Raw genomic sequence first — 12549 nt, 5'->3', positions numbered from 1 at the left:
TGCCGTGATCAGTCGTCAAATATTGCCATTATCGGGTGTATGTGCTGTAATAGTGTGGCAGATGATGTTATGCTCTTTTATTCCAGTAGATGGCAGAAAAGCGCTGTACTATAGTATAATACGTACACATACTTGTGCACATAGCGTTGTGCGTCTCCATGGTTACTTGTTGCTGACTACAGTGTGAATCTCAGCTGCTCACGGAGCATGGCTCCTCTGGGGAAGGAGAAACCGCGTTGGCTGTGGAGGTGTGCGGGGAAGGCGGCCTGACCTCCGTTGATGTCACCGTGGTCAGACTTGGGCCTTCTCGCTCACAAATGGGTTCGCTGAAGGCAGCCTCTGCGCTCCGTGAATATTAGAGTGGCAGATTATTGTGAATAAAAGTGTTGACACGTCTAAAAAAAACACTTGAGATCAGAGCGCAAAATGCTTGAGGATTTTCGAAATGCGGTGTTTTCTGTATCGATTTTCTATTGCGATAATTGGGTTTTGCGCAAAACCAGAGGTAATAGAATTACAATATTATTTTGGTTGGTGGTGTGCCGCAGGATTTTGTAAATATAAAAAGGGTGCCGCGGCTCAAAAAAGGTTGAAAATCACTGTGGTGGATAACAGAATGATATCATTTGGACTAAAAAAATGTGAATACTGACTACACATGAATTCATTGTTCATGGTTTGACTGAGATTTTGTTCTTCCCCGTGTATCAGAGCCCACGCGGATCCTGAAGCAGCCGGAGTACAAAGTGGTCCAGAGAGGCAGCTCGGTGGTGTTTGAGTGTAAGGTGAAACACGACCCCTCTCTTATGCCCACCATGACTTGGTTCAAAGACAATGGCGAACTTCCCGATGATGAAAGGTCAGACATGGTGCTCACACCGAGGTGTCCCAAACATGTCGGGGCAGCACTGGCAACCTTTAGTGAAAGTTTATATTAGTTTCCTCTCATTTTAACAGTCTGAATGGAGGTTAAGAATGTTGAAGTACCATTTGAGTGTAATGTAGCAACACCTGTTCTTGTTTTATAGATTAATTGTCGATTCCGACAGTCTCACTATCACTGAGGTGACAGAGGATGATGCTGGAGTGTACACGTGCATCATGAACACCACTCTGGACCACGATTCAGCCAGTGCCGAGCTTACCGTTGTCGGTATGTACAGCAATGAAGGAGTACCATGTAACTCAGAAATATGTCTGACTCATGGTTACAGCCTAACTTCTCCACATCTCCGTTCAAAGACGCAACAAATTAGCTTTCAACTCTTAAAGGTTAAGTGTTTTCTTTAGAAGGCAGAAAAGCATTTAGTCAACTAACTCATCAGCAGCATGGATATTTGATTGTTGCCTTTTAGGCAGCCCTGATCATCATCATCTTTTTTTTTCTCATGTCTAACCACTTAACATTTGCCTTCCTACCGTGCAGAGGCCACGCCCACACCAGCTGTTGTCTACGGTAAACCACAATGGTGGACGTGCCGTGCTAATGCGTGTTATTAACTGGATGTTTGTGTTTCGTGATGCATGCTGTGTGCCCGAGATACAGTTTGTTTTTGAGTATGACAGATTTTCCATTTAACTTTATTAAGTTGCTTTCTTTTATTTTTCAAGTATTTTCATAACGTGATCTGAATACATTTGTGTCATCTCATTTTAGTGGATAACGAACTGAAATGTCAGGTGCATACATAATAAATATGTAAGACAAGACGATGTACGACCTTGTCTTGACTTTCTAAAGCAAAGGGTCTGTCTAACGCGTGGTGCAAGGGAATTTGGTGTATGTCCGAGTTAGAAACGTAGAAGATATACTCAAATCACAGTTTGAGATGATTCACAATACGATTTTGTCACGATTTTTATGAACAGAAAAGCAGGAGACAAATTATGACTGAAAAATATTCCTTTATTTCTATAAACTGCAAAATACAGCTGAGCCCCATTAACTCTTGCACGTGTAAGTCGCGTTTCGGCTTTACTCGCAGTCAGGTTGTGGACCCTGAAGATTTAGACTACCTATAAAAGTCAGTTCTGATCTGATCGTTTTTGGGAGGGATTGTCAGTGCGGATGTTTCTGAACGATGATTTCTTCTTCCTCCTCTGGTTGCTGCAGGTCAGTGATGAGGGCGGACAATTTTGTGCGAAAGATTTCTGATGATTCCGGACACCACATGCGCTTGCCACACGTGGTGGGCGCATGTATGGCGGGCGTGTGTATAAAGCCCGGCCCAGTCGGAACCAGCAGTAAGGACCTAAAGAGTAACATCCAAAAACTTTGAATCATCCAGAATTGTTCGCAGTGACAAAGCCCTCATCGCTGACTTGCAACAGCTGGAGGAGGAAGAAAAAGATTCCGAACCCACTCCAGATGAAGATATCATCACCATCCAGGAAGGAATCACGCTTCAAATTTATTAGTGGTTAGCACTGTTGCCTCACAGCGAGAAGGTCGTGGGTTCAATTCCCATGGCCTTTCTGTGTGGAGTTTGCATGTTCTCCCCATGTTTGCGTGGGTTTCCTCCGGGTGCTCCGGTTTCCTCCCACATCCAAAGACATGTGGGTTAGGTGGATTGGAATCTTTAAAATTGTCCGTAGGTGTGTGTGTGGGTGTGTCTGTGTTTGTTTGTCTGTTTGTGGCCCTATGACAGACTGGCGTCCTGTCCTGGGTGTACCCCGCCTCGCGCTCTATGACTGCTGGGATAGGCTTCAGCCCCCCACGACCCTTGATTGGACTAAGCGGTAGAAGATGAATGACTGAATGAATAATTTTTTTTTTATTTAACCCTTATTTAACCAGGTTAGTCCCATTGAGATCAAGATCTCTTTTGCAAGGGAGACCTGGACAATTATAAAGTTTCCAATTCACCTAACCTGCATGTCTTTAAATGTGGGAGGAAACCGGGGCACCTGGACGAAACCCACACAAACACAGGGAGATCATGCAAATGGTCAAAACTTTTAGAATTTGGCAAGGTAAGCTGATTTTAAGTTTTTTTGGGCAACTTCATTAACTCGCGGTACAATTTTGTGGACCCCAACTCACGCGAGCTAATATGGCTCACTGGTAACACTTGTATACACTTGTTAAAAGTGCATTTGAAATTATATTTGATTGTAAATAAGAAAAATCAAAACTGGACATTTAAAATAAGTCCCAAATCAAAAATTACTGAATAAAAATATGTTGCCACACCACTGACTTGAATAAAAACAAACATATGTCCACAACAGGTTCAAACTACATTACTTTATTCATAAACATTACATTTTTATCATCGCAGTTCCAAAATATGAGGTTCAGTTTAGACACTCTGGTGAGGGTTGAGGTTCTGTTTCACGCCATCATAATGGAAGTTGTTAATTTCAGGTTGCCTGATGCCTTGTTTATATGTTCTGTAATTCATGCAACATTGTCAAATGGAACATGTCAAACAGTGGAATGAATAACATGTTTGCTCACTTGTGCATCTTAGTCCTGAAATATTTCAGTCCAGCTACTTTTTTTTTGCTTCATGTGCTCATGGCATGAACACGAGTCAGTGAGAATGTCATCACTCTCTGGTGTGTTGATGTTGCTGCTCTGCTGATCTTCCCCAGAGCGACCTGACCCCCCAACTGACCTGGAGCTGACAGACCAGAAAAAGAGGAGTGTTCAGCTCACTTGGATCCCTGGGGATGAACATAACAGTCCTATTCAGAGTACGTCTTCAGTGTGTGTGTGTGTGTGCGTGGCTTATGTGTGCATTGGTTATTTATTGCTTTCTGTAGAGTTGGAAAAACTCAGAGGAGTTTGAAATGTCTCCAAATTACAAGCAAGCAATAATGTGTTTTGTAAAAGTCCAAACCTAATTAGATTTCTTCTTCATTTCATTTAGATGATTAAAAGGTCATTTTGATATTTTTGTTACAAAAGCAGAATTTTTAGACATTAACCTAACTACTTTTCTTGACTCACATTGGGTTCAGTTCAGTTGTCTGTTAAAATATATTATGACCAAGGGTTTGAACCAGTTAAAGGGATGAAAATGAAAACCAGAAACTATATTTATCAATTAGGATGCCACAAGATGATCAAGCCATATTTTTTTATTGATCTGTGTTGATTTAATGAAACATGAGTCTTAGATGAGTTTGTGTTCCATCTCATTCCGCGTCATAAGGAAAGAAGAAGGATGGGGAAGATAGAGGAAGATTTTTGCACCAGTAATGAGTGTAAACATGCATTATTAAATAGGGTACTTTGAACTTGTGGATATGATGGAACAGAAGAACGGAGTGTTCAGTCAGTGGGCAACAGCCACCAAACTGTAACTTCAGTGCTCTGTCTAAACTGATGAAACACTTGATTTTCAACTTGACATAAATGCAGTGACCTGACTTGAATCTGTGTTGAATAAGTGTACAGGCACACTTCTGTATTGGTGATTATAATGTGGGGGTATATTAAACTCTGTATATTAAACTCTGTTTAATATACCACTGTTTAAACTCAATGTGTCATGTGCAAGCATCACCCGTGCAGTTGTAATTGTTTAAAGAGTTGAAATACTCAAGTTTGGGGGTGGAGGGGAACCGTTTAAATACAAGATTGCTATGATACATTATATTGTCAAGTCAGGTTGGACGTACCAGTACACTGATTTTAATAACAAAGCAGAATGAACCAAACCCATGTGAAGGTTTTTTTTTTTTTACATCTTTTCCAGTTGTATATTTTGGAAAATGGTTGATAGTAACTGTTTGCTCATTCTATATATACAGTCTAAGCATCAATAATTCTGCTGTCATTTCAAAATGAAACCATGTATACAGTAAAACTCACATACTGTATAATGGATTCAGGTGGACCAGTGAATTTTGTCCGTTATAATCGAAATCCATTATACGTATGTATAAAATGGACAAAATGTATGTAACGGACAAAATCCGTTATATGTATGGAACGGATTAGTTACAGTCAGGATGCCCCATATGATCTATGGGGAACCCTGAATTGGAACCTGCCTCATTTCATAACTGGGTCAATACTTCCTCCGAAAAAATAAACACCTGCCTTAAATAAGCACCAGATATTATGTGTATTAACAAGATTACATTTGGGCGAGTCACTTTTTTGTCTAAGTTGGGTAGACACTGTACGATATTTTCAATCGTACTTGGCTCCAGCTCAAACTGTGTGACAAAACTGCACGGTGTAAAAGTTCAGAGCGCACGATTTATGTTCTCACACTATACGGCCCGATGCTCTAATGCGATCTGACTGCTCACATTGGGCCTCATGTATCAATGTTGCGTACGGCAATATTTGAGCATATATGGGGTGTACGCCAAAACGGCTGCGCTACTTGGCATTTATCAATGTGGTCGTTGGCGTATGCTGCGCTGAAAATATACACCAGGTCGAGAGGTGGCGTAAATTATACACCAAAATGAACCAGCACTGGAATCCACATAAAAATGAAGATGATCAACATGATAAACAGTGCCATTATACAAATCAATGCATATGTTACATAAATAACACTTTCCTGATTATACTACATAATAATCAATACAAATCCCACCTTTGCGGGATTGTTATGGAGCACGATCCGTGGCTACAGCGCTGACAGGAAGGAAAGCACTGCGCGCCTTTTTCTCCAGACTTCGAGCCTGGTGCCAGATCGGCGCTGAGGGTGTGATCGTTTTAGACTATGAAATTGATAATAACAACTGTAGTTTCGTCATTCCCTTAAGTCGCCCGTGCTGCAACCAGGTTTTGTCGTCTCCATTCGGTTGTCACAATAAAATAAATACAGAAATACATTTAAAAAAATAAAGAAATCTGACAGATTAGGCGTGTCTTATTAATTGAGCGAGCAAATATCCACATGTCAAGAATTATTGACATGTGAAAAGAGAATACAGTGGTCCCTCGCTATAACGCCGTTCACCTGTCGTGGCCTCGGAATCTCGCGGAGTATTTAGTCCAATTTTTTTTACAGTGTTCTGTGGTCTGCGTGTCTGTTTATAAGAATCTCATTGCCCAGAAGAGAAAAGAGCGCCAACAACTACTCATAACTGTGTTTGTCACTCGGAAACAGACACCTGCAGCCAGGTGTGAGTGGAAAAAGGCGCAGCGTCAGGACGCAGAGGCCCGATCTGTGAAATACTGGTCAGTCACTATTAATAATTTCTTATATGTCCGACCTTGTTCGTTGATCATTAAAATGAATTTGTTAGTTCTAAATGCCATCATAATTATTTATAGGAAAACTTTCTATTTTTATTTCTCAAACAAATGTTTGGGCCTGAAAAACAGTTTGGTATTATTTTCCTACTAAGGTTTGAACTTTGAGAGTGTTTACACACGAGAGAAAAGTGAGAAAATGTTCATGCCTGATTGAGAAAGTGTATAAACTGTGTAGTGAGGGGTTTTACAGCTTTGAAACGTCTATAATAATTGTAAAAAATAATGCTGACTACGTCGCGGTTTCGCGTATTACGGGCTATTTTTTAGAACATAACTCCAGCAATTAATGAGGGACCACTGTAACACTTTATTGATTATACTACAAAACAATTGATATGACAGCCACTTTTGACGCTCTATTGGCACGCGTCGTGATTGGTGAAGTTCTTTTTCATTGCCGTCTTTCCGGCTTCCGTGTCGTAAAATGAGGGTGTGTCTGAAGCGGAGTCTGAATATTTATGGGCGTGTTTATTATAATTACGATTGTTTCCACCCGCCGCATTTATCAAGATCACGTCAGGCGTACGCCATAAATGGGCAGGTGCGCACTGCTTGATACATGTCACGGCGACTTTGGTGTATTTCAAGTTTACGCCGTAAATTTACGCCACAAGTGCGCAACATTGATACATGAGGCCCATTGTACGTTCAAAAACCCCACGTCAGATTTGTGTTTCCAGAAGCAAAACGGAAACAGAAGCTTTTTTCTTCTTCTTCTTCTTTTCTTTTTGTTACAAACTTTATTTATATTTCTTATTTTTACAAAAACTCTCAATGGGAGACATCAAAGTTTTAAAAGAAAAAAAACAAGACTTTAAATGAGTTGAAGAATATGGGGAAAAAAGAAACAGAAGCTGCTCTCCCAAAGAGATGATCACTGTTTATGCTCTATCTAGTGTTTGCACAGGCACAGTGCGAGAGACTCTTGTAGTGCTGCTTCAACAGCACGGAACCCTCATGACGGCCGACCAGAATATCAAACAGGTTTGATTTTCATCCGACCATATGATTGCCGATCGGGAGGTGCTCGTGAGAGGTTAAACGCAGCTCGTTACTCCATGTATACTACACGATGCAGGATGTGCGATTAAGCTGAAACTCGGCATGATCCAAAAAATTCTCGCACGAGTGAAAAATCGGCTGAAAAAGGGCCAAAACTTGCACAATGTAAGCCCAGCTTAAGTCTGATGAGGAGTGGTACCTTAAAATTAAAAAGCCTGATTTATGCTTCTGCAAATCTGTAATTCTGTGGCCATGCAATGACATTGACGTGCGTATTAATCCTTTAAAGTTCTTTTTAAAAATTTTTTGTTACTTAAATTTTATTTCCTTTTGGATGAAAGCAAAAGAAGAGGAAGAAGAAGAAAAAAATTTAACACAGTCCAATAACAATGCCGCTTAACATTTCAAGTCAGTATACAAAACATATTATCTTGTCAATTGGAACAGAGTGGCTCATTTTGGGTTTTTTTGTTGTTCTTTATATATATATATATATATATATATATATATATATATATATATATATATATATATATATAGGTGACCGCTGTGATACGCTACGTGCATTTGGCGAACAATTGCAGAAGCTTCAACGTCGGTGTGAAGAAGCCTCACGGCACTGTGGTGCTGAGAGAAATCCGCCGCTAACAGAAATCCACTGTTACCAGAATTTTATCTTATTTTATTCGGCAATAAAATTATATAACAATACATAAAAATACAGCTGAAGATAACACAAGAACGCTTCCAATACAGATGCTTATTTACATTGTGGTCCTCGAGCACCGAGCTGCTGATCCGCAAGCTGCCCTTCTAGCGCCTGATGAGAGAAATCGCTCAGGACTTCAAGACGACCTCCGCTTTCAGAGCTCCGCTGTGATGCTCTGCAGTAGGCCGGCGTGGCTGACCTGGTCGGCAACTTCCTAGTTCACAATATTGCAGTGTGACACTGTCGGCCAGTTCGTTACATCACCACTAAATTCACTATCTGGTACAAGATACGGATCCACTGAACCAACTGCTACGCATCTATCACGATAAATAGCTTTATCTCGAGGATTTAAAGCATCGTAATAACTGTACAATCTCTCCATTTTCCTATCATGCGCCAGCCTCCTTGTAATCCAGAATGGAGACGGCACCTGTCCTGCAGCAAATCGGTCACATGATTGAAAACCCTCTATACATATATACATATATGTGTGTGCGTGTGTGTGTGTGTGTGTGTGTTACAATCCCAGAGAAAAGGTAGAATGAGGAGGCGAAAGCATCAATCACATCCCTTATTCCTTCCAGAATTAATTCCATTTGGCGATATATACCTTTTTTCAGTCTCAGATGGAAGGTCAGTCTCATGAATCTCTTTGGCAATTTTTAGCCAATTTTCTATGGTAGGTGGGTCGATTTGTAACCATTTGCGAGTAATTGGTTTTTTTATTGATACAGTTAGTATTTTAAGAAGATATCTATCATTTCTTGTTATTTCTTCTGGTAAGCCCCCCAAATATAAAGCTGAACATGAAAGTGGGTTTTGATGTCCAAGAATCTGCTGCATAATGTTCCAAATGCTAACCCAAAACTGATGTATCTTGGGGCAACTCCAGAAAATGTGGTGGTGATTCGCTTCTCCATCCCTACAACCCCTCTCCATCGCATCTTTATGTAAGTGCTAGATTAATTTATTCCTCAAAGAGCTTCTTTATACAAGCATCAGCCTCCGAATCAAAGGTCAGGTGTACAATTACCTTCATGAATTGCAAGTTATTTCAATGTCTTTTCCCATCTCCATGTTGTACAGTTGCCCATATTTACAGACTTTTCTGCCAGACGTATTTGATCCATGATCGAAATGAAATCAGCATGTGCAGCGCACTGCAAAAACTTTTAAAATATGACGGGAGAGGAATGAGTGAAAACGTAAAAGTGACAAATCACAGCCTTTTGCTGTCTCCGTCATTTAGCAGGTGCAGTGGTTCGCAGCCACGCAGAGGACTGTGATCTTGTGTTCGCCACTCCCAGGAATATGTGTGAAACTTAACACCATATTACAGTGCAAGCAGCATTTTGTTAATGATCACCAGCCTGCCTTGTTTAGGCGCCAGGTCTGAGCACGGTTTGAAAAAATAAACAGCCAGTCTTTTAATCACAGAAATACTTTGTTTGCTTTACTTGAAGCAGCCAGTGTCAGTGCTGAATTTTATTTTGTACCTCTGTTACTGGGCACGTCCAGACTGCTTTGTCCAGTACATCCAAGGGGTTTTTAATGAAAATGCATTATGATCGAACGCGGCGTTTTGGCCGATGTGAGTGAAAGTCTGTTATACACAAAGTCTGTTATATACAGTGTTTATTACATGGAAAACCATACAAAGCATTGGGACTTTTGCTTTTGTCCAGTGAGTGCAAATATCCCATGTATACAATAATGGTTTAGGCAAGTTTTACTGTACTATTTTCTGGACTGTAAGCCACACTGGCATATAAGTCGTAACATTTTGTGTATTATCAGCTCTTTAATTTTGGATTTTTGTGCATTGTTGATGTGTACTTTTTATTATTGGCAGTTATTCTTTTATTATTAGAATTTATTTTGTTCAGTTCTTTGATTTCTGTGAAAGTCCCATATTTTCATTAGGCTGCAGTCATTATACTTATTATTATGATCAAATATGTTTTTTTTTTTTTTTTTTTGGTATGTACAGTGCATCCAGAAAGTATTCACAGCGTTTCACTTTTTTCACATTTCCACATTTTAGTTTGATGTTCCATCTGTACAGCCAAAGTGGAGTAAATTAATTTTTTGACTCAAAATTCGATCCACGACACCCCATAATGACATGATTTTTTGTTTTTTGCTTCTTTTTTTTTTTTTTTGCAAATTTGCTAAAAATAAAAACTGAGAAATCACATCCATGCAAGTATTCACACCCTTTGTTCAATATGGCAAACTCCAGGCAGGCTGCCTTGTGCCTTTTACAAAGCAGTGGCTTCCTATTGGCCATTCTATGATACAGGCCTAACTGGTAGATTCCTGCAGAGATGGTTGTCCTTCTGAAAGGTTTTGCTATCACCACAGAGGAATGCTGGAGCTCTGACAGAGTGACCATCTGGTTATTGGTCACCTCCCTGACTAAGGCCCTTCTCCCCCATTCACTCAGTTTAGATGAGCGGCCAGCTTTAGGAAGAGAGAAAGTTAATCCAAACTTCTTCCATTTATGGATTATGCAGGCCACAGTGCTCATTTGGACCTTCAAAGCAGCAGAAATGTTTCTGTACCCTTCCCCAATCCTGTCTCAGATGTCTACATACAGTTCCTTCGACTTCATGCTTGGTTTGTGCTCTGACATGTACTGTCAACTGTGGGACCTTATATGTAGACAGGTGTGTGCCTTTACAAATCATGTCCAACTAAATTTACCCCAGGTGGACTCCAGTTAAGCTGTAGGAACATCTGAAGGCTGTGAATATTTTCTTAGTTCTTTTATATTTAAATAAACTTGCAAAAACCTAAAGGAAAAAAAACAGACATTGTCATTATGGGGTGTTGTGTGTAGAATTTTGAAGAAAAATGAATTCATTCCATTTTGGAATAAGGCTGTAACATAAAAAAAGTGGAAAAAGTGAAGTGCTGTGAATACTTTACGGATGCACCGTAAGTAGCACTGGAGTATAAGTTGCAGGACCTCACAAACTAATTAAAAAACAAACAAACTGCGACTTATACTCCGGAAAATACGGTATGTACTGTATCTTAAAAGGTAAAGCCCTCTAAAACTAAGAAGAAGTACATTGAAGTGGAAGTAATTGGATTTGTGGAATTCTGGAAATATACTTCCTGATTGTTCCAACAGAATTTCTTATCCAGTATGAGGACTCACTCCACCACCGAGGTCACTGGCATAATCTAACCGAGGTCCCTGGAACCAAAACTACAGCACACCTCAAACTGTCTCCCTATGTCCACTACACCTTCAGAGTCCTGGCCCTCAATGCTTTCGGCTTAAGTCATCCCAGCTTCCCATCCAGAATGTGCAAGACGGATCCTGCAGGTAAATTATCTACTTGCCTCATGATGAGTTTCAATATGTAATAATATAGTTTTAAAAAATACATCAGTAGACTGCTGTTAAGTCTCACTTCAAAGTTTGCCTATGAATATTTCATTTTCCAGTATTGAAAGACATCCTTCAGTAAAATCGCTTCTTAATCGTCTTCTGCTGTTCATATTGTGTACAGATGTTTCATTTTATCTTTATTATATATTCTTCTTCTTCTTTTAGCTCCAGACATGAACCCATTGAATGTTGAGGGATTTGGAACAGAACATGACAATCTTGTAATTTCATGGAAGGTAATAAAGTAATGTATTGTCATTTGTTTTAACCCTGAGGCAGATATTGTTGCCCAGTGAGTCACATGAATAAGTGTTATTGCCTGGTCTCATTGTTATGGTTATGTTTTTTAATTATCATCCGCCACAATTATATGAAGCTGATTGTCAGCTCATTCATTTAATGTTAAAAGTAAGTTTCTGCCAAAGGTATGAAATATTTCCTCTGCAGCCGCTGACAGGCCTGCAGTCAAACGGTCCAGGGCTCCAATACAAACTGATGTGGAAGCGAAAAGACGCAGAGACGGAATGGAACACAATCACCGTGGCCAATGTATCCAAGTTTGTGGTCTCTGGAATGCCCACCTTTGTTCCTTATGAGATAAAAGTTCAGGCCATGAATGACCACGGCCCTGGGCCCGAGCCTGCTGTTGTCCACGGCTACTCAGGAGAGGATTGTAAGTTATGGCAACTCTTTAAACCCCCCAAAAATTGTGCTGCAGGCTTCAGTGGTGGGCACAGGTCAGCTGATAACAGGGCTCTTGTTTCACGCACTGACCATGAAACATATTTCAACCAAGTCACACGCCATGTGTCTTGTATTTCTTAAGCTGAGAAGTCAGGGATAATGGCCACTGCAGTTTGCATATCGGGCAGGTGTTGGTGTGGAGGATGCCATCCTCTACCTGCTACATCGAGTCCACTCGCACCTGGATAATGGAAACAACCCAGTGAGGATTCTTTTCCTGGACTTCTCGAGTGCCTTCAACACCATCCAGCTCCTTGTGCTCCACGACAAACTGAACAGGATGTGAGTGGACCCCTGCCTGACCACTTGTTCAGGCAGGGGTCCACTCGCATCCTGTTCTCCATTAGCCTAAAAGCAGAACACTTGTATCTATCAGCAGAACCTGTGCACCCAGGCATAAAGGAAATTGTATTATTATACATCTGACTGAAATGCTTTGTTCTGATTGGCTGAGTC

The 12549-nt window shown here is 40.4% G+C and overlaps 1 protein-coding gene across 20 annotated transcripts in view; it reads left to right on the top strand.

Moving 5' to 3' along the window:
* The window catches only part of LOC117515523 (neuronal cell adhesion molecule-like), a 263480-nt gene that overhangs the window by 221699 nt on the left and 29232 nt on the right, over window positions 1–12549 (top strand). For 13 of the 20 annotated variants that reach the window (XM_034176121.1, XM_034176105.1, XM_034176113.1 and 10 more), the window contains 7 exons: window positions 712–859; window positions 1029–1153; window positions 1427–1456; window positions 3598–3699; window positions 11086–11283; window positions 11515–11585; window positions 11797–12022. In XM_034176121.1, coding sequence (XP_034032012.1) covers window positions 712–859; window positions 1029–1153; window positions 1427–1456; window positions 3598–3699; window positions 11086–11283; window positions 11515–11585; window positions 11797–12022 — 900 coding nt within the window. The remainder of the gene's footprint in view (window positions 1–711; window positions 860–1028; window positions 1154–1426; window positions 1457–3597; window positions 3700–11085; window positions 11284–11514; window positions 11586–11796; window positions 12023–12549) is intronic. The other 7 variants (XM_034176111.1, XM_034176123.1, XM_034176112.1 and 4 more) reach the window with 1 other exon arrangement.

The sequence above is a fragment of the Thalassophryne amazonica genome, chromosome 8 (assembly GCF_902500255.1).
Source record: "Thalassophryne amazonica chromosome 8, fThaAma1.1, whole genome shotgun sequence".
Classification (NCBI taxonomy): domain Eukaryota; kingdom Metazoa; phylum Chordata; class Actinopteri; order Batrachoidiformes; family Batrachoididae; genus Thalassophryne; species Thalassophryne amazonica.
The sequence above is the reverse complement of the archived record's forward strand: the minus strand, read 5'-3'. Positions and strand labels throughout refer to the sequence as shown.